Below are 21,708 nucleotides of genomic sequence, written 5' to 3' on the forward strand. Positions count from 1 at the left end.
TAACATGATGATTATCAGCATAACACTTATGCTCCCACTAGCTCTGACATATTTCCATAAATCTGCTGGACTTTTGAAATTTAGATTCATACACCGTTTCTTAGATAGCTCACAAAAGGGATGTCGTAATCATAGTCTCAATTGCTTAGGCATTTGCCATTTCTCACAAGTCCATGTTAGTGTGTCGGTTAACCACACGCGCTCCACTAACGACTTTTGAAAATGCAAATGACACAATTGCTATCTACTTAAAATCTACTTAGTGAAAGCGTTTCCTCACCATCATTTTCATGAATCGGAGAGAAACCTTATGACACTTAGATTTTATGGTGTATGATTTCCTATCCATGTTAATTTGTCAAAACCATAATCACAAGACAAGGTTAGTGACAAATTCAAACTCATATGGATTGAACTTGTTCAATCTTAATTTCTTGTCACCTTGGTAGCACAAGGCCCACCAATGCTTCCAAGTTGAACTCTGATAACTCATATGCAAAATCAACTTATTTGAAGTAGGTACATAAATAAGAATTATGTCAACACGATAGGTTGCAAACCTTAAGTCGTGTGCTAGTGATAAATTACAGGTTTTACTCTTGATTAAATCTTGAAACTCTTTCAGGATCTTTAAGGCTCCTACTGTCCCCTTGACATATAGGTTTCCCCAGTCAAGAACCATTCCTTGACAAAACAAATATTCAAAGGATAGTGCAGATTCTTATCAAGACTAACACTTCACACAATTGGTCTTAGTTGGTCTTTGTCTCATCCAAGACATCACAACTTACCAATCTCAAATGTACAAGAGTAGAAAACATTTTACTCTTACATTTGACTAGTGTTAATAAATCTTCCTTTATGTCACTCAAGGTTACAATCTTGGAGTAAGACTCTAAGAATTGTTTTGGAACGAAGTATGACTCATCTTCTTGATTTTAACCAATCCAACAATTCATGACCTCTCTTCTTAGCCATAACAATGCACTAAGACGTCCTTAGAGTATGAATTTGTGATATGGTTTCATAATCATTAAGATGATCATGAAATATGATACTAAAGTACTCTCCCATCCTTTCAGATTTGAGAAACTTTTATCTTTCTGCCTAATTTGATTCTTCTCATTTGTTTTGTCATACATTGTAACCTTTCCAATGTTATAGAATTATACTTAACCTTATAAGTATAATCATATTTACTAATCTTTAGTAAATCATGACAAATCAATCTTTGTAGTGGACCTTGACCAGCACACACCCAGTGTACCTAATCCTTAGTCCTTCAATTGACTCACATATACATGTGATCAAAGAATTAGTCTTAATTTTCAAAGATGAAAATTCTCATTCATCATACAATACAACTTGTATGATTCCAAGTTTCTGTCCAATTGAAACTTGGGTGATGAAAAACTTTCTTCATTTGGTAAATTCAGACACTACCACAAATGAAAGAATCAAATCCACTTTCCAATATTGCTATTACTGGAAACATATAAGCAACAATTTTCCACATATGCCATTGTAAGGATATTTTTTAAAATAAATAAAATTAAAACCCTTTTTTTTCTTTTATTTAAAAACTTTGCGGAAAAACTTATCCTTACAATCCACATGAAAACCTTGTTGTTATCTATTCATAAGCAATATATTATAACTCTTAAGCAACAGCTCAAAATTCTGATTACCGAACCATGCGATCGAAACCCACCTTCGCAATCAGAATTAACATATATTTACTTTAAGCTTCCTATCTTTTCTTTTGATTCTTAAAACATCAACATGTGACCCATTCACATTATGTAATAAGAATCTCCAAATAGAAACTTAATAGATTTAGTCAGTGGACTTTAACTGAAGTATAGTCAAACTTTTTTGACTTGATCAATCTTATGATCTTTAAGGTAAATATGGGAGCTTCGCAACCAATGCCCTTTACTTTGGCAACAAAACACATGGACCCTTTAGTAATGGCACATGAGACTATCTCAGACTTAGCCTTTCTCTTTACCATTTGGTCAACCGAGTTGACTATGGCCTATCCCTTTCCATTGGGAAGAGAAATGTTTTTCTACATATCCAATACTACCATTGCCAATATCCATTTAAGGTTTGGGAAGTTGATCAAAATTTGCTTTATTGGTGTTCCAAATCATTGCTGATTCCGCAGCACAAAGCAAATAGATAAGATCATTAAGGGTCATGTCATAGTCTGTCTCATAGTAGTCCCAAAGAGACTCACTATGTTACTAAGAAAGTGATTGAACATCCAACTTTCATGAGACTTTGACACCCAACTCTCCCTGCTTGTCAATATGTGACTTTATCTCCAAGATGTGAGCACACATAGACTATGCTTGCCAATAGGGATTGAGTGACTTTAAACTTTTCAAGAACTTGTGGGTGAGGGAGAATAATTGGAGGAGGTGGAGGAAGTAAAGTATGATGTTGAGGAACACCATCTTCAAGAGATTTGGGAAGATCATAGTTGTCTGAACCAAACATCTATAATGGGAGAAAATCAAGTTAGTTGATTCAAAATCCTTAATATATCACCCAATATGAAATATTAAGGCTAGGACCCAACACAATATTTTATAATTTGGAAGAGGGATGCCGTAATCCAAACTATAAAATATTTGAAGGTAGGCGAATGACGATTCACCAATTTCCACCATGAAAAACGAAATAATTTATTAGGTTTTAATTGGATTTGAAATTCCTAGATCTTTTGAGATTCATTGAACTTTTCAATGGCATGTTTAAATCTCGAGTGTGCCCTCTCAAATTTTGTGACTGGGATGCCGAGGATCACAAAACAAGGTGTAAATAACCATACCAATTCACTTGGTAACCTTAATATTATCACCTAATCAATGTGCCGGTTAACCACACACGCTCCATTGATCTATGACAAACATTAAGTCACCCTTTGTGGTCCTTACTAGTCCAAGTTAGTGTGCCGGTTAACCACACACGCTCCACCAACGACTTTGTAAGGTACAAAGTGTGAATTCCATGGTCTAGCACCGAATTCACATTTTTCCTAAAGTAACTAAGATTGGGAATTAAATAAAAAAATATATATATTTAGTTACTTTATAATAATCATTATACTTTTAATGAGAATTTAAAGTCATTGTCCTACCCGTTCGGCTAAAGACCCTCCACCAATCAAGCAAGCGGTGGGTGAGAGTGGACACCCATTAAGTCGCCATTTTATAGGCAACAACCTTATACCCACCTTATAGACCGGCTTCGTGAATGAGGCCTACTAACGGTAAAACGACTTGTTCTTATACACACACACACACACACACATATATATATATATATATATATATATATATATATATATATATATATATATATATATATAATTAACCATTAATGTTATAAATAGTATAAGTGTTGAATTTTAACTTTTAAAATTCTAAGTGTTGGAATTAAAGTTTATTAAAGTGTGTGAAACTTTTCCAAATTCCAAAACTTGAGGGTAAGTTTTGAACAATTCATAAACTTTTGGATATTCATAACTTATGAGTTTTAATTAAGTGTTTAATACTTTTAATGAAGAGTCTCTTGGAAATCCATAACTTGAGGACAAGTTATGGAGTCCATAAAACATTTATGGGAAAAACTCTTCAAGAATGTAACCTACAACTTCTTAAAAAAACATTTAAAAGAAAACCTCTTGGAATTCCATAACTTGAGGACAAATTAAGAATTCCATTAAAACACATTAAGATCAATAATTAACTAACAAACAGTTTGCAAATAATTCCTATGATCTAACAAAACTCATATGAACATGAACATCCACATCAACAATTTCAAGAATCATATGAACACATATAAACTTGAAATTTTGATTATAACTTTGAAATTGGTCCACCATCATCATTACCACATCAAAAACAGGTTTTATGAGTCCAAAACAGTTTAAGGTAATGATTCTAGACCAATTCCAGCACCAAAACTCGAAGATATGCTGTCTGGGGGTCCAACTCGTCGAGTGCATGAACCAACTCGCCGAGTTGGATGAGTTTTGCCTTGGACTCGTCGAGTCCCTTCATGGACTCGGCGAGTCAGCTATGCAGACAACATAAAATCTTCGATTTTCAGCAATTTGCATCAAGTATTCAAACAAGCAAGCCTAGGCTCTGAAACCACTGTTGGGTTTTAAGCAATCTAACACTTCCTAAGTGTGCATACAACCCTAATAAACCTTGGATCTATGTTTGTCTAAATACATGCAAAATAATAATTTTTCCAAGGTTTATAACCTATCTAACATGGCATGGGGAACATTTCAACATAAAGAGTTAGAAGAGATTACATACCTTTTTGATGAGTTTGGTTCTTGAGGAGTTTGAGGGCCAAGAACCAATAGTGTGAATGCCTCAAATGGAATCACAAAACACCACAAACTCTTGGAAAACTTTGAGAGAGTGTATACACTTGTATATTTCGGCCACACACACTAGTTCACTAGTTACACTAAGGCACCATTTCATGCTCCATAAGCATGCTTATATAGTGTGCATGGTTAGGGTGAAACCCTAATAACCCATGACCTTTCCTTTCCAAGGATCCATGGGTTAAAAGCTCCATGGATCACCCATGGACTTCCATATTAGCTTAGCCCATTAACAAATGAGTATTAGCCCACACTATATAAAATATAATAGCCCACAATTAATTAGTCTTCCTTTTAATCTCTAAATTAATTCATAATTAATTTAAGACTAAGACTAATTAAATAACATGACTTCATATTAATATATTATAACTTATAATATATTAATAATCATATGTGTATAACTCTCATAAAATTATCCATAAATAGTTTGGATAAGATGTAACCCAAATGGACCATGCCGGGTCGGGTCAAGTATATACCAAATAAGTTATGGACTTAGACACCTTATCCAACAGCTCTTAGAGCTCAATAACGCCTAGATCTGAAGTCCCTTAACACTATAAGCTCATTACTCAAAGATCAAGACTAGAAAAGGCCTTAAAATGACTATCTTAAGCTCTTAGTGAGATAATAATGAAGGAACAGAGAGGGTTTCAAGTCTAATACCTCTAGAAGCTCTGAAATGGCACAAAGATTCTCGATCTTCTTCCTCTCCTCTTGATCTATCTTCTTCTTTTCTCCAAAACTTCAAGGAATTGCACCAAAAGCACTCAAATTGCTAAAAGAAGGGTTAGGGCTTAGTGAGGGGTGTTCTGGACGTAATGGGGCCGTTATGAGGCACAAAAAGACGTTTAAATAGGGTGTAAACCTTTGAAATTAGGGTTTCATCCAGACTGGCGGACTCGCCGAGTCCATAATATGGACTCGTCGAGTCGCCAACTTAAACGTGCTCGATATCTCGTCTCTACTCGGCGAGTCGGGCCTATATATCGTCAAGTTCAAGCTAAAATGCAAAAAAACTTAGATTAAAATACATATCAGGAACCAGGTGCTACAAATCTCCCCCACTTATTTTAGACTTCGTCCTCAAAGTCTGCCGCTCGCTGCTGGAAAAGCTTGGGATAGTGCTCCCTCATCTCTTCTATCGGTTCCCAAGTCCACTCCGAACCCTTCCGGTGCTGCCATTGCACCTTTACTAGCTCCACCCTCTTGTTCCTCAGATCCTTTGACTTTCGGTCGAGGATTGCTACTGGCCGCTCAATGTAATTCAGGTTATCATCAATCTGAATATCCTCTAAAGGCACCACCCCTGAGTCGTCCACTAGTAATTTATGCAGTTGCGAGACGTGGAAGGTGTTGTGGATCTGAATGAGTTCGGCTGGCAGATCCAGCTGGTACGCTACCTTGCCCACCCGGGCTAGAACCCAGAAGGTTCCAATGTACCTGGGGCCCAACTTGCCCCGCTTCTTGAATCAAATGACGCCCTTCCATGGCGACACCTTCAGGAGAACCATATCTCCGACCTGGAACTCCAGGTCTGATCGGCGCTTATCGGCATAGCTTTTCTGCCGACTTTGAGCAGTCTGAAGCCTACTCCTCACCTTCTGAATCCTCTCGGTCGTCTTCAGCACCACTTCGATGCTCCCCATGACCCTCTTGCCAACTTCGCCCCAACATATCGGGGTTCTGCACCTTCTCCCGTACAACATCTTGAAGGGAGGACGGTCAATACTCGCATGGTAGTTGTTGTTGTTGTATGAGAACTCGGCCAAAGGAAGATAAGTATCCCAGCTATCACTGAAGTCTAACACGCATGACCGCAACATATCTTACAAAGTCTGGATGGTCCGCTCACTCTGACCATCTGTCTGCGGGTGAAAAACGGTGCAAAAATGCAGACGAGTACCCAACTCGTCATGGAACTTCTTCCAAAACCTGGAAGTAAACCGTACGTCTCTATCTGAAATCACGAAGACTGGCACTCCGTGCCACGCCACCACCTCTCGAATGTAGATATCGGCCAACTTCTCTACCGAGATACTCTCCTGGATCGGTATGAAGTGGGCGCTCTTGGTCAACCGTTCTACGATGACCCATATAAAATCCACTCCCTGTGTGGTCCTGGGAAGCTTGGTGATAAAATCCATCGTGATATCTTCCCATTTCCATAGCGGGATATCCAACGGCTGCATCTTACCGTGAGGTCTCTGATGTTTAGTCTTGACCTTCCTGCAGGTCAAGCACCACTCCACGAACCATGCCACATCCCGCTTCATGCAGGCCCACCAATAGTCCAGACGAAGATCCCTATACATCTTCGTCGCCCCAGGATGAATGGAGAACCGAGATTTGTGCGCCTCCTCCATCAGAACCTGGCGCACACCCCCGTGGTATGGCACCCACACCCTACGGTGTAGTGTCAGTAATCTTCGACTGTCATAATCGAAGGAGGAAACGTTCCCCACGATCCGCTCGCTTTTTTGATGTTCCTTCTTCATAGCCTCCTGTTGGGCCTCCCGAATCCGCTCCAACAGCGGAGTCACCATTATCATCCTCAGGCAGATATCCCTGATCGGCGCTGCCTTGCGGCTAAGCACGTCGACCACCACATTGGCCTTACCCGAGTGATAAAGGATCTCACAATCATAATCCTTTACCACGTTCACCCACCGATGCTGCCTCATGTTTAGATTCGGCTGATCCATGAGGTACCTCAAACTCTTATCGTCCGTGTAGATGGTACAGCGAACCCCATAGAGGTAATGACGCCAAATCTTGAGGACGAATACAACATCCCCCAACTCCAAATCATGCGTCGGGTAGTTCGCCTCGTGAGGCTTCAACTGCCTCGACGCGTAGGCGATGACATGCCCTCTCTGCATCAATATTGCGCCCAAACCTGAGATGGATGGCTCGCAGTACACAAAAAAATCCTCCATGCCCTCTGGCAGGGCTAAGATTGGTGCCTCGCACAATCTGTGTCTCAGTGTCTCGAACGCGGCCTGCTGCTCATGCCCCCTATCGAAAGACCACGACTTTCTTTGTCGGTCGCGTCAAGGGTACTGTAACATCCCAAAATTTCAGGCCAAAATTTTCAGTTTTAAATAAGTTATTACATAAAACCATCAGTATAAAAACATTCATTATAATATCTCATGACAAACCAAAGTGTCGGTAATCAAAACATATTATCATAAAACCATATCAAAGTGTAATCCTAAAGATCTCGTGTGCAGAAAACATAGTGTGATGCGCTGCGATCGAGCCGACTCCTTTCCTTAAAAACAAAATACCTGAAACCAAAATTGAAAACCGTAAGCACGAAGCTTAGTGAGTTCCCCAGATACCACATACCATACAACCCAACTGATCCATACATGCCATACATAGCTAAGATCCATACATAACCAACATATCCATAATCAAGTAAGGTGCTATGTACCAAACATAGTCTTGCTAAGGTGCTATGTGCCAAACATAGTCTTACTAAGGTGCTATGTGCCAAACATAGTCTTGTGGTTATGCCACAGGCCGCACATGGTCTTCTTGGTCAAGCCTGGGGCCACTCCCTGGGTCTTACAGACAGGTGCCAAGGGTCACCCCCTGGTCTTTCATGCAAGTATCATAAAGACAACTATACATACTACTCTACTAGGCTACTCCGCATATAGTGTGCCAGGAGCCACCTCCTGGTCTTTCATACACAATGGCATACAGTGCGCCAGGAGCCACCTCCTGGTCTTTCATTCATATTACCTAGGGCTAACCCCCGGGTCTTCCTATCATACATAATAACATATTGTGTGCCAGGAGCCGCCACCTAGCCTTTCATGCATAATGCCTAGGGCTAACCCCCGGGTCTTCCTATCATACATATTAACATACAGTGTGCCAGAAGCCACCTCCTGGTCTTTCATGCATAATGCCTAGGGCTAACCCCCGTGTCTTCTTAACATACATAAACTAAATGGTCCGGCATTGGTGCCTTATAACCATACAAACAGTGAGGAGACTCACCTCGCACTGCTAAACTTTGTTGATGATCCTCTGGCTGCTGACCGACAACTCTCTGAGCTGCTACTCCACTAGCTCCACCAGCTACTAATATCAACATACACTTAGTTCCAAACTGAACCCTAGAAGCCAAACTAAGTCAACTATGGTCAAAGTCAAAGTCAACCTTCCAGGTCAACCCTACTCGCCGAGTCTGCCTACTAACTCGCCGAGTTCATACGCTCATAAATATTTCATTCGCGACTCGACTCGCCGAGTCAGCCCCTGATTCGCGAAGTCTACCGATTTGCGAGTCCTGCACTATCCAACTCACTGAGTCCCCACTCAACTCACTGATCCGAGTCTTAACTTGAAGGGTTTGGGGTTTCGCGACTTGACTCGCCGAGTCCAAGAACAAACTCGTCGAGTCCAAGGTCATCTTCAACAGACTCGCCGAGTTGTTCATCCAACTCGTCGAGTTCATCCCCATATTTATACTACTCGCTGAGTCCACTCGAAGGACTCACCGAGTCGCTTCAGTTCTTAATCCGTACAGTGGCTTTTTGAGCCATGCCGGGGCTCCAAACTGTAGATCCACTCTTCCCAAGCCTATTCCTCACGTAAAGTTGCAAACATTACATGAAACCAAAGAGATATGGGCTTAAAACACTCTAGGGCTAGGGCTTGGGGCAAAGTTGCTTTACCAACACACCAAAAACTGATACTTTATGTGTCTCTAGGCCAAGACACACCTAGAGTTGAAGGGATCCATCTTGAGGATGTCCAAATCCTGAAATGCATCATACTTGGTCCAAAATATCATAAAGAGGGACATGAAGAGATCTAACAATAACAAGACAAGGAGGAAACTTGGTTACCAAAATGAGTAGCAAAAGAGATGAATCTTCTGGATCCACAACCTTCCTCTTGAACCCTCAACTCCTTCTTCTCCTTCTAGGCTTCAAGAACACTCAAAATCCTTCAATATTGGCTCACACACTCAAAGAGAGCACTAGGGTTTCGTGGGATAACTTCTGGATAATGGGGGATACAAATGAGGCTGATAGAAAAGGAATGAAATGCTTAAATAGGGTACAAGTCCCGAAACTAGGGTTTTCCCAACCCAGAACAGACTCGCCAAGTCAGTCTCCCCGACTCGCCGAGTTGGTCACTTAAGCCGCGACACGGATCACGCTCCGACTCGTCGAGTTCCTCCTTGGACTCGACGATTTAACCCCCCTTGACTTAGGGTTTTCCTTTACTTTCTTGACCTTTCTGATTTCGGATGTTACAACTCTCCCATACTTAAACTAAACTTCGTCCTCGAAGTTCGCTATGGTCAACTACCTTACCATCTAGTCACCATTTAACCACTAGGTACACCCTCCGCCCATCCGATCCAAAACTTGAAGATGTCATCTTCAGATACTCCTGTTACACTTACCCTTGATTCGCAAGGGGTTTACCCTTCTAAATTATTTTCCACAAGCAACAACCTTCCCAATTGCCTCCGAGGACCGATCTTTTGTTGAAACCGCAATTTCGGCCACTCCCAGTGTCGACCATCATACTAATACTCACAGAATAACCCCAATACTGAAGGCTCCACCCTATCGTGACAATTCAGACAATCCTTTGGGTAGCAAATCCCTCTCTGCTACGCTTAAGGCTCAGACGAGAACGGCGCCACCGAGTCAAATCCTTTACTCTGAGATCTTTTGATCCCGCGATGAGCAGCTTAGCATCATCCGATCAGTTCACGACTTTTCACACCGAATCCTTACCATCATTCCTGCCTGAAGTCCGGATGACTCTTATCCGCCTACCGGATGAACCGAGGCTGCCCCAATCCCGACTGATCTACCATTACCCGGAATACCGGTTTCCCCCATGCTACCTTGGAGATACGGGCCCCTCGCCCACTCTCCGCGAACCAAGCTACCAATGAAAGCTACGACTACCCGTAGTCTTACGCCACTCTTGGTCTTCAATGACCTACCATCTCCCGGACCCAAACATAATGTGGTCCACTAACATCCGGGCGGCTGCCCCGCCCTGAACTTAACTATCTGAGAAACCCGGCCAATGGATCACACACCTGATATATTCGCACCAGGGAATAGGGACCAAGGAATGATACGGACCACCCCGTAGTCTCACTATACTCGCTCTACCAACTAGGGAATGCTACGGGCCACCCACATAGTCATACAAAACTTCGGCGATGCTAACCATCTAAAGCTATAGGCCACCCCGCAGTCTTGCTACACTAGTGCTACAGGCCACACCGCAGTCTTACTATACGAGTGCTATGGGCCACACCGTAGTCTTACTAAAATAGTGCTACGGGCCACATCGCAGTCTTACTAAACTAGTGCTACGGGCCACACCGCAGTCTTACTAAACCAATGCTACAGGCCACACCGTAGTTTTACTAAACTAGTGCTACGGGTCACACCGCAGTCTTACTAAACTAGTGCTACGGGTCACACCGCAATCTTACTATACCAATGCTACGGGCCACACCGTAGTATTACTAAACTAGTGCTATGGGCCACACTATAGTCTTACTAAACTAGTGCTACGGGCCACACCACAGTCTTACTAAACTAGTGCTATGGGCCACACCGCAGTCTTACTAAACTAGTGCTACGGGCCACACCGCAGTCTTACTAAACTACTGCTACGAGCCACTCTGCAGTCTTACTAAACTAGTGATACGGGCCACACCGCAGTCTTACTATACCAGTGCTACGGGCCACACCTAGTCTTACTAAACTAGTGCTACGGGCCATACCGCAGTCTTACTAAACTAATGCTCCAGAACTCACACTTGGAGAAATTAACATACAAGTTCTCCCTCCTCAAAGTCTCTAGAACTTCTCGCAGATGCTCCTCATGCTCTTCCTGCATCTTGGAGTAAACCAAGATGTCATCAATAAACACTATCACAGACCGATCTAACATTGGTCTACACACGCAGTTCATGAGGTCCATGAACGCGGCAGGAACATTGGTGAGCGCGAAGGGCATCACCACAAACTCGTAATGGCCATAACGCGTCCGAAATGTGGTCTTCTGCATATCCTCCTCCCTGACCCTCATCTGATGATATCCTGAACACAGATCGATCTTGGAGAACCAAGATGCTCCCTAAAGCTGGTCAAAGAGGTCATCAATCCTCGGAAGTGGGTAACGGTTCTTCACCGCTACCTTGTTCAGTTCCCGATAATCTATACACATTTGTTGCGACCCGTCCTTCTTCTTCACAAACAGAATCGGGGCTCCCTAGGGTGAACTGCTCGGTCTAATGAATCTCTTGTCTAACAGATCCTGCAGCTGGGTAGACAACTCCTGCATCTTAGGTGGAGCCAACCGATACGGTGCCTTGGCTATCGGAGCCGCACCAGGGACTAGGTCGATCTTGAACTCTACTTGTCGCTCCGGAGGTATCCCAGGAAGCTCCTCTGGGAACACATCTGCGTAATATCGTACCACTGGAGCCTCACTCACCATCGCCTTACCCGCCTCCCGGGTGTCCATAACATACGCGACATATCCTGCGCAACCCTGCTGAAGGTAGCGCCTAGCTCTCGCTGCCAAACATACCGCTGGCCCTTGTTGTGGCCTCTTGCCCTGAACTACCAACTCTCCCCCACTTGGGGTCCTGATCTGCACCAGATGTTGTACACAATCTATCACCGCCCCATTGGGGCTGAGCCAGTCCATGCCTATAATCACCGTGTTCCCACGCAACGGAATAGAAACCAAGTCTACCAAGTAACGCTCCTCAAATAGCCTCAGAACGTAATCTCTAAACACTGCTGATGCTTGCACCGACTGATCATCGATAATCTCTACCTCTAAAGGGCAATCCAACATGCCCGAAGACTCAGTAAACTTCTTGCTAAGCGTAAGAGAAACAAACGATTGGGTGGCACCCGAGTCAAACAACACCTGTACTGGAATACCCTTCACATGGAACGATCCTGTCACCATATCGGGTGTGGCGCGTGCCTCCTCGGTAGTCAGCTGAAATGCCCGAATCCTCACCACTGCAGCCTCTGACTTTCCCTGCCAGCCATCGGTAATCCGCAGGGTTGCTGGATCTGGCGCCTTCATTGGCGCTGCTGCTGTCAATTGGGGGTAATTGGCCTTCTTGTGGCCCCTCTGGTTGCAGTGGAAGCACAACAACTCTGACGTGTGTATCACATGTTTAGGGCCGGTACAATCCCTGATGAAGTGCCCTATCTTGTCGCACTTATAGTAGCCCGGTGATCCCACTCTGCATGCTCCCTCATGTGGCCTGCCGCAGCGACCCGGTCCTGTCTGGCCTTTCGGCCTACCATCTGATCCCTTGGGCTTCTTCCCTGAAGCCCCTCCTGTCTGTCCCTCCTCTGACTTCCTATTTTGGATGTGCTCCAGATCTATCTCCCTCTCCCTCGCCCTGGCAATCATAGAGTCCAGGGTAGGACAAGCTGAAAAACAAACATGTTCTCGAATGTGGACTCGCAACATGTCGTGGTAGCGGGTCCTCTTCATGTACTCATCTCCCGCATACTGGGGCACCATCAATTCCCTCTCTCGGAACTTGGCGGTGATCTCCGCCACAGTCTCCGTCGTCTGTCTCATGTCTAAAAAATCTCTAGCTAACTGCTGGAGACAGGTGCGAACTCCGTTCTGAATCGGGTCACAAAGTTCGGCCATGTCATAGCCTCAACAATCGAGGCTCCCAATGAGTCACCAACAGACTCCCACCAGTCTCTAGCTCTGTCTCTCAAACACCCTGCTGCGAACCTCACCTTCGACCCTTCGGGGCAGAAGCTAGTCAACTGCGCAGACTCAATGTCTGCGATCCATCGTCTGGCAGTAATCGGGTCCTTCCCCCTATGGAAATCTGGCGCACCACTGCCCCTGAAGTCCTTAAAGGACATTGTGCGAGATCTTGACTGGCCAGATGCCAGGTCACTCCTGAATGCCCTGAGGCGGTCCTCCATCAGCTCAATTATCCCTTCCTTGATCAACCCGAAGATGATGGGGGTCGACTCAAGGATACCTCTGGTGATCTCTGATGCTATGAACTAGCGTATCCCCTCATCTACTGGCTCAGAACCTGATCCCGAACCCGATCCCTCTCCTGAGCAGCCAACTATTGGCCTTGAACGTAGTACCACCATTCTGCAATACATAATAACAACCGCTAGTGATACTGATACCTCTGGAGGGATCACATCTACTACAAGTTCCCTGGTCTTATCTCGACCTTCCTTAGTTCGGGTACAGATCCTCTGCTTTCAATAGTACGGGCCCATACTACCTTCCACATCTATTCGTACCTTCTTCAAGGACTGCCTTGACTCCACTAGATCCCTTTTACCACGGCTGATCACTGCTATCCTCATCCTAGGCTTACCCTAGGGAAAACCTCTGACTCCACCCTATCCAGTCCTCAGCTGCTGAAGGCCTCCTTGTAATGCCAATTAGCCATTACCTGAATTCCATCACATGTGAAGAGGCTCATATAATCCTTCGAGTAACAGAGTCGTCCCTACAACGGTTAGACTCAGACAAGAGCTGCACGATAGGGCAAAATCCAACACTCCGAGATTATTCAAACCTGATCACATGTGACGTGACGTATTCACCTAATGGCTAACTCCCATCACTCAGAGTCTAACAAAACACAAAGCAAGCGACATTCGGACACATGAAAACTACTCAAGCAAATATGTCCTCATAATGAGAAGCTAAACTAGCATATAATGTTGAGCTCATACTACCAGGCATAACCTAAACAAGCTATCCTACTATTGTCTACTTAATACTAGCATGCAATTCTCATAAGCTGAAGCACATAAAGCAGGCACATAAGGTATCACTCCTAGATCCTTAGTCCTATACTAGCATGCTGTTCTACTGAAACTGTCAAACATAACATAAACTTGTATGGGTACTTTGGGGAATACTTACTTGAGCTCGGCTGGTTGCGCACATCACACACTTGTTCTTTCTCAAAACTCTTTTATCTTATCTTTTAGAAAGTCATTTTCTTTGTAAAAATCTTTTAATCCCTAGGTTTGAGTCCAAACACCCCTGAAGGTGCGTCTGAATCCCTCATACCAGGGCTCTGATACCAACTTGTAACAACCCAAATTTCACATATAAAATTTTTATTTTTAAATCAATACTTTGAAAAACATTTGTAAATAAAACATTATCTGATCAAATCATTCCACAATCATATATCGTGATTGAAAAACCAAAATACAAAATCAAGTGAATATCAGAGTACAATTCCCATAACAATCTCGTAAGGCGGAAAATAGTGTATGTGTATGATGTATCGCTACCGCGCCAACTCCTTCCCCTTTGATGAAGAGGTACCTGAAACCAAACTGAAAACTATAAGCACAAAGCTTAGTGAGTTCCCCCCAACATACCACATACCATACAATCATATAACATACAGTACAATCATATAACATACCATACTTATCAGACATTTATGGGGTGCCCGACCTACCCGGTACGGCCATTCCGCGGAGGTAGCTCCGAGGAATGGCAAAATCGTAAATAAATCAATGTATTAAAAAAAAAACACACACACTAAAGATCCATTCCGCGGAGCTACATCCGAGGAATGAACTCATTCCGCGGAGGTAGCTTCGAGGAATGGATCTTTTTTTTTTTTCACATCGATTATTCGGGGTTTAGATTCATTTCCCCAACTAATTAATTTTAAGAAAAAATTATCATACTATTATAATCTTTATTTGAAAAGAAATATTTGAGGAAGTAATATAAACCCCGAAGAATCGATATGAAAAAAAACTCAATATCCATTCCGCAGAGCTACGGTAGATTCCGTGGAGCTACCTCCGCAGAATGCATGTCTATATCCGAAAATGTCTAATTTTGTGTCCTATCTATATTTAAAAAAAAAAAACCCATTTTTTTGACTATTGCCCATATTTTCTTTTATTTGTTACTTTAAGGATTTAAAATACAAAAAATAAAATAAAACCAATGACCATTTAAAACAAACCATAAAAGTTATTCATGCCATTTATTTGATATCTTATAACATATCAAAAAGTTAAACTCGGTCATCGGTCATATCATTAGCCACATTACATTTCTAACAAATTTTAACTCTAAATACAAAAAGATGAGATTAATCATCGATGTCATCTAACCATAATTGTTATATCATTTAAATAGAACAGATTTATAAGATTTATCGTAAATTTAGATAAAAATGATACCAGAAAAAATAATATTATTTTTTCTTCTAAAAAAAAAAAAGAATTTGTTTGAATACACCTATGCAATCCACAATATATAATAGACTAAACTAAACAAATGGTCCATGTAGTATGCCGAAAATTAACACTTTGGTAAAAAAAATGTTTAAACTAGCATCATAGGTTAAAAATTTTCTTTTTATTACAAGTTTGGTCAAATTTGTTTTGAACTTTTCATAATGATGATTTTGCTCATACTTTTTTCTTTTTTTAGTTTTTTATTTCATTAGATACTTTTTTGATTAAAAAAAATAATTTTCTTTTTATAATTTTTTTTATAACATAAATAAAAAATACTCTCTCCCTTACTCTCTCTCTCTCTCTCTCTCTCTCTCCCTCTCTCTCTCTCTCTCTCTCTCTCTCAACACATCCCAAAAATAAATGCCACCATCATCTTCTTCAGTTTCAGATTTTAGGTCAAACCCTTTATTGCCCGCATCTTCTTATTCTCTCTACAAACTTAATGCAACTAATTTCTCTCAGGATCTCTCGTGCTCACCCCCTCTGTTTGTGATTGACACATTGAATGTTTGTGTGTCACTGCTTCCGATCGAACAAACCACACACATGAGGTTTTTTGTGCGTCATTGATTAAATCACACATACCTTGTGTTGTTCGAAGTTGATCTGCATGTTAGTGTAAAGGGCCAGAGTCGATTTAGGACTCGATCTGTCGTCGAACGACCACCGAATCCATAATCCTCTTTCTCCGGTCGTCCTTCTTGTTTTGAGCTTGCAAACCCTCGTTTCAGATCTGCCATCGTCTTCGTCCGTGGCTCATTCTTCCCCCATAGTTGATGTTTACAAAAAAACGAAAACGAACCAGTAAACACAGATTTAGAGCTCTAAACGGGGGTGATGACGGAGAGCCTTACGGAGGCAATAGAGGTGAGATAGCTGGCGACCACAAATTCCAGTAACAAGAACAGAATTAAGGCTTTCTTGTTTAGCAAACCCGCCTCCAGATTTGAACCATTTTCATTTGAGATCCAAACCGCAACAAGAAATCAGACAGTTTTTATTGTTGTTTTTTGAAGATATCAAACAATTTAAAACTCTAAATCCATAGACCTAAGGGCTAAGGAAAAAAGTTCAGATTATTTCAAATTGCAGAGAGAGACATTGGGGTTTACAAGAATATATGCATGCTTGACGAACATCTTAATAGGAAGTGCTTGTGTGTTTGTTGGGTGTTTACGAAGGGATAATCTCACCTGCAAGTTTCTTGAGAGAGAGAGATTTTATTTTTAATTGTTTTATACAATCTTGTAATAAAAGAAAAATAAAAAATAAAATAATAATGAGCAAATCCATCATTATAAAATGTTTTAAAATTTTTAGACCTAATTCACAAAAAAAAAAAAAAAACTTTAGGCCTCTAATGTTAATCCAAACTTTTTTAAACAATAATAACAATTTTCCACGTAAGTCATGACCAATAATATAGGTTTTCATTTTCTATATTTTGTTTTGTCTCTGATATACGATATAAATTTGTTAATGCATCCTCAAATCCGTATCTTATTGGTAAAGCCCTAACCCTAGCTCTTTCTTCTTCCCAATCGTAAAAACCCCCAAAAACAACGCGAAGAACACCACTTTAGACCTTCATATCGTCACGGAATTTAACCACAAAATCTTCGATTCAAGAAATCATTTCCAATGGGTTCCAAGCGCCCTGACTTTGGCGACGGCGCCAGTCCAGGGTTCGTCATTCTCCACTTCTATAACTGCACAATTAGTTTTATCTTTTACATTTCACAATGATACAAAGCTTGAAATTTTTGTCCCTCGAATTGTTACAGGAAGATTTTTATCGGGGGTTTAGCGAAAGACACTACTATAGGTTAGCCCCCAATCTTCTTGTTGGTTGTGTTTCTATAAGTTATCAGAAAATGCAATTGTTCGTATCTGATTGGATATATCTTTATGTATACAGATGAATTCGTTAAGTACTTTGGAAAGTATGGAGATCTTACAGATTCGGTTATCATGAAGGATCGACAAACTGGTCGACCAAGGGGTTTTGGGTTCATCACATATGCGGATCCTTCTGTCGTTGACACTGTTATCGCCGAGACTCATGTCATTAATGGGAAACAAGTGAGCGAATTCAGTTTCTTTAGGTTAAATTTTCTTAATCACAGTCTCATTTTGCAATGGCATTGTGGGATCTGTAGATTAATACATGATTTTGAGGCTACATTGTAAATGTCTGAATGTGGAGAGGGAGAGGGATATACTGCTTTAACTTAACTTCCATGTTCGATGAAAAAAATGCCAAAATTTTAGTTCTTGAATTAGGCTCTTTATGCTTAGTTTTTAGCTCAAATATTTTATAAAATTTCCCACTGATTATATTCAAATAAACATTTTGCAGGTTGAAATCAAGAGAACGATTCCAAAAGGGTCTGGTGAGTCGAAGGATTTCAAAACAAAAAAGATTTTCGTTGGTGGGATTCCAACATCAGTCACCGAAGGTTAGCATTTCTTTTATTTACAATTTTACATCACTTCATTTCTTAATATTTATCTATTTCTTTCTATATATAATTAGATGAATTCAAAGGATTCTTCTCAAAATACGGAAAAGTTGTTGAACATGAGATTATTCGTGATCATGCAACAAAACGCTCTCGTGGATTTGGATTTATTGTTTTTGATAGTGAACAAGTTGTTGATACAATTCTCGTTGATGGAAATATGATTGATATGGATGGCACACAGGTTATTTATTTATTTATTTATTATTATTATTTTGGATAAATGTTTTTTATTTTTTTATATTAAGTTGTTATTTCTGTATTAAGTTAAAAAAAAGTTTTATTGTTTTAGGTTGAGATCAAGAAGGCGGAGCCAAAGAAGGCATCAAATCCGGGACCCATGTCATATGGTAGTGAACCGCGGGGACGTGGGTATGGCAGCGATAGTTTTGGTGGGTACGGTGATTCATACGGTGGTTATGGCGGTGGCGGTGGTGGTGGTGGTGGTTATGGTCCTCCTTACCGGTCGCTTGGAGGGCTTTCGAGTAGATTTGGAGATTATGGTGGATATGGGCCTAGCGGTAGCGAATTTAGCAGCCGTTATGGTGACTATGGCGGTGATTATGGTGGTTACAGGGGCGGCGGTGGTGGTGAGCCGCCGCTTGGGTACTCTAGTCGGTTTAGTTCGTTTGGCGGTGGAGGATATGGCGGGAGTGGGCTTGGTGGGTATGGCCGAGGTGGTGGTGGTGGTGGGTATGGAGGTTATGGGGGTTATGGCGGTGGTCCGGGTGGTGGCGGCGGCGGTGGTGGTTATGAATCCGGTGCGGGTTCGGGATATGGTGGAGTGGGAGGACCGTATGGAAGCAGGGGAGGTTATGGCGGCGGTGGTGGTGGTGGCGGCGGTGGTGGTGGTCGGTATCATCCTTATGGTAGGTAGGGACCAAGATTCATGAGTTCATGATGTTATTTTAGGTTCAATGAATTGATGATTTTGTGGATGTGTAATTTTTCTGTATTGGGATTATTATTATTATTATTATTTTTTTTATGTTAAATGTTTGTTAATTAGCTCTTTTGTGATTGACATAATGATTTTTTTACAAATTATGTCGAGTTTAGTGTTTAGTATTGGTTCCTATTAGAGATTGATTCATTGCTTAATGGTTTTGGACTTTAGAACAGTTTAGTGATGGAAATTGTAAAATATGTTTCAACATTTGTTTCTTTCATACACTTGCAATAACAAAATATAACATTTACTGATGCGTTTTTTCACTATGCTATGGATAATTTGAACCATAATAATGTATCAAAAGAACACTATTTAAGTGTTCACTTAGCATCACCTTCATCTATATATAAATCTACATGGGAAGGGGTTGTTCGATATTAACTATGATTGGGTCTAGTGAGAGCTTTTATCTAATCAGGTTGGTCAATTCGTTTGATACAAAGATATATGCTCTTACCTTTTACATGAGTTTTATAAGCTTAATGCGACAAAACAACTTAATACAAAATTTAACTCTATAGGTAACAAATAGGGATGAACATTTTGACCCGAGTCCGGTAGAGAGTGCAGTTTGACCTTCTAAGGAAGTACTCCTTCAAACAAGGTGATTGGTTCTTTTTTTCTTTGTCTTATTGGTCATTTTTATTTATTAAAAAAAAAAAAAAACCCAAGTGTGGCACCACTCATTGGGTGTGATTTCATGAGGGAAGGAGTACCACTCCCTCCAGCCTTATACCATATCCGAATTTAAAAATTTTGGTTGTCATTTGTCAAAAGTAAAAGACCAAATTTTATATAAACCATTGTACTTTTTTTTTTTTTTTTTCAATTTAATCACATTCTTTTTTCTGGTTTAATTTTAAGACTTTATTTTTTTATTTTAAAACCATGTATGAATTCTATACAAATAATTACAATTTAGATTTTTTTTTCATTTTAACCATTAGTTGTATTATTTTTTATGATATAACCATTAAAAGTTTAGTTTTTTTTAAACCGTCATTAGCAAGGAAAAATGTTGTTCTCGATTGTTTTTTTGCAATTGATTACAGGAAAAACTCACTCTCACACTGTTAATTAAAAAAAAAAAAAAACACTCTTTGATTAGACCAGCAAAAATTCACTCGATGATTAAGAAAAATATATAAAAATCAAATTAAATAATCTCTATGAAATTTGCCCAAAATAAAATCATCAAAATTCTTAAGAAGTATCAGATTATTACAATTTCCTTTTCTTGCGTCCGGATGCCATGGAAGGATCCAAGCGATCCATCTTCCAACTTTGTAGACAGCTACATACGTTATCCAGACATAGCCCTAGCGATTCCTTCAAGAAAACCATTGCTGAATTAGAGAAGGATCGTCGTCGTCGGAACCCTAAGCGGAACCGGTTGTTTGTGCAGACTCCCGAATCGACGGCATGGCTCGACACCGCCAGTATGCCAGCTTTCGCCACCGTCGTAGGAATCGCACTTTTCGCCAAGCTTCTCATGATGGTACACCGTTCCTTTCAACTTCAACAATTTGTTTGCGTTTATTGATTTTTTTTATAATCGATCGAAATACAGTTGTGTTCGTATGTAACCTAAACCTCCAATAGTTTCTATGGATGATTGCTATTGCTAAAGCAGAGATCAGAAAATCAGAAATTGATTTGTTTCTATAATGATTGACAGTATGATGATTCAACATCACAAGAAAGGATAGAGAAGAAGATACAGAATGCTCCACCAGGTCAAGGCACTGTTAGGATGCTTTCTCGAGAAGAATGGGAAGAATTTAGAGAAGTTCGACCAAGAACTCCATTCGAATCTAAACTTGCTCGACCTAATGCACGAATAAGAACAGGGGAGCCTCTACACATGGTAAATCTTCAAACTTTATCACTAACACTCATTTCTTATTGTTTTTCATAACTTCTTCAACTGTTTGCTTAATCATATCACTATAAACAGTAGAAAAATGAATACAAGTAGATTGTTATCAACTTATTATATGTGAAAATATAATGTGTGTTGCTATTTTGCAGGAGGATGTTAAGGATTGGACAATTGATGTGTTGACAGATGCTCTTACAAGGGCTGAAGAATGTGTGAAACAGGGATCAAAGTAGGGAAAATTGAGCTTTTAAATGGTGCTTAGAAATGAAACCAATTTACATGTTTTGATGTAATATACAAAACTGATTAATTGAGAAATGGATGTTGATTAACTTTTGTTAGTATATGTGTGCAAATGATGGAGATTTTAATTAATTGTTTCTTTTTTACTTGATGCAATTTGAGTTTATAATAGTTCTTAGACAAGCATAGTCATTTCTTATTCATCATCACTTATGGTTAGAAGGGTAAAATTGTCCATTCTCTCTGTATCCCTACTTATGATGGGACCCTTTTCCAATTAGGATGGATGTGGTGATGTCAAAGATGACCCTATTTATGCATCTATATGTCTGAGGTAAAACATGGGGAATATAATGCTGTAAATTATA

At 40.6% G+C, this 21,708-nt stretch overlaps 2 protein-coding genes across 2 annotated transcripts; both read left to right on the forward strand.

The window, feature by feature from the left end:
* The first annotated feature begins 17,251 nt into the window (after positions 1-17,251).
* LOC145018416 (uncharacterized) lies at positions 17,252-19,271 on the forward strand. The gene is made up of 6 exons (XM_078976306.1): positions 17,252-17,426; positions 17,526-17,566; positions 17,660-17,823; positions 18,101-18,200; positions 18,278-18,447; positions 18,556-19,271. Exons 1-6 carry the CDS (start codon positions 17,383-17,385, stop codon positions 19,138-19,140), a joined length of 1,104 nt encoding a protein of 367 aa, XP_078832432.1. The 5' UTR covers positions 17,252-17,382; the 3' UTR covers positions 19,141-19,271.
* Positions 19,272-20,412: 1,141 nt separating this feature from the next.
* On the forward strand, positions 20,413-21,438 carry LOC145014306 (cytoplasmic dynein 2 light intermediate chain). The gene is made up of 3 exons (XM_078972690.1): positions 20,413-20,713; positions 20,894-21,082; positions 21,247-21,438. Exons 1-3 carry the CDS (start codon positions 20,468-20,470, stop codon positions 21,328-21,330), a joined length of 519 nt encoding a protein of 172 aa, XP_078828816.1. The 5' UTR covers positions 20,413-20,467; the 3' UTR covers positions 21,331-21,438.
* The last annotated feature ends 270 nt before the right edge of the window (positions 21,439-21,708 follow it).

Source organism: Lactuca saligna, chromosome 9 (assembly GCF_052625555.1).
Source record: "Lactuca saligna cultivar CGN05327 chromosome 9, ASM5262555v1, whole genome shotgun sequence".
Lineage (NCBI taxonomy): Eukaryota > Viridiplantae > Streptophyta > Magnoliopsida > Asterales > Asteraceae > Lactuca > Lactuca saligna.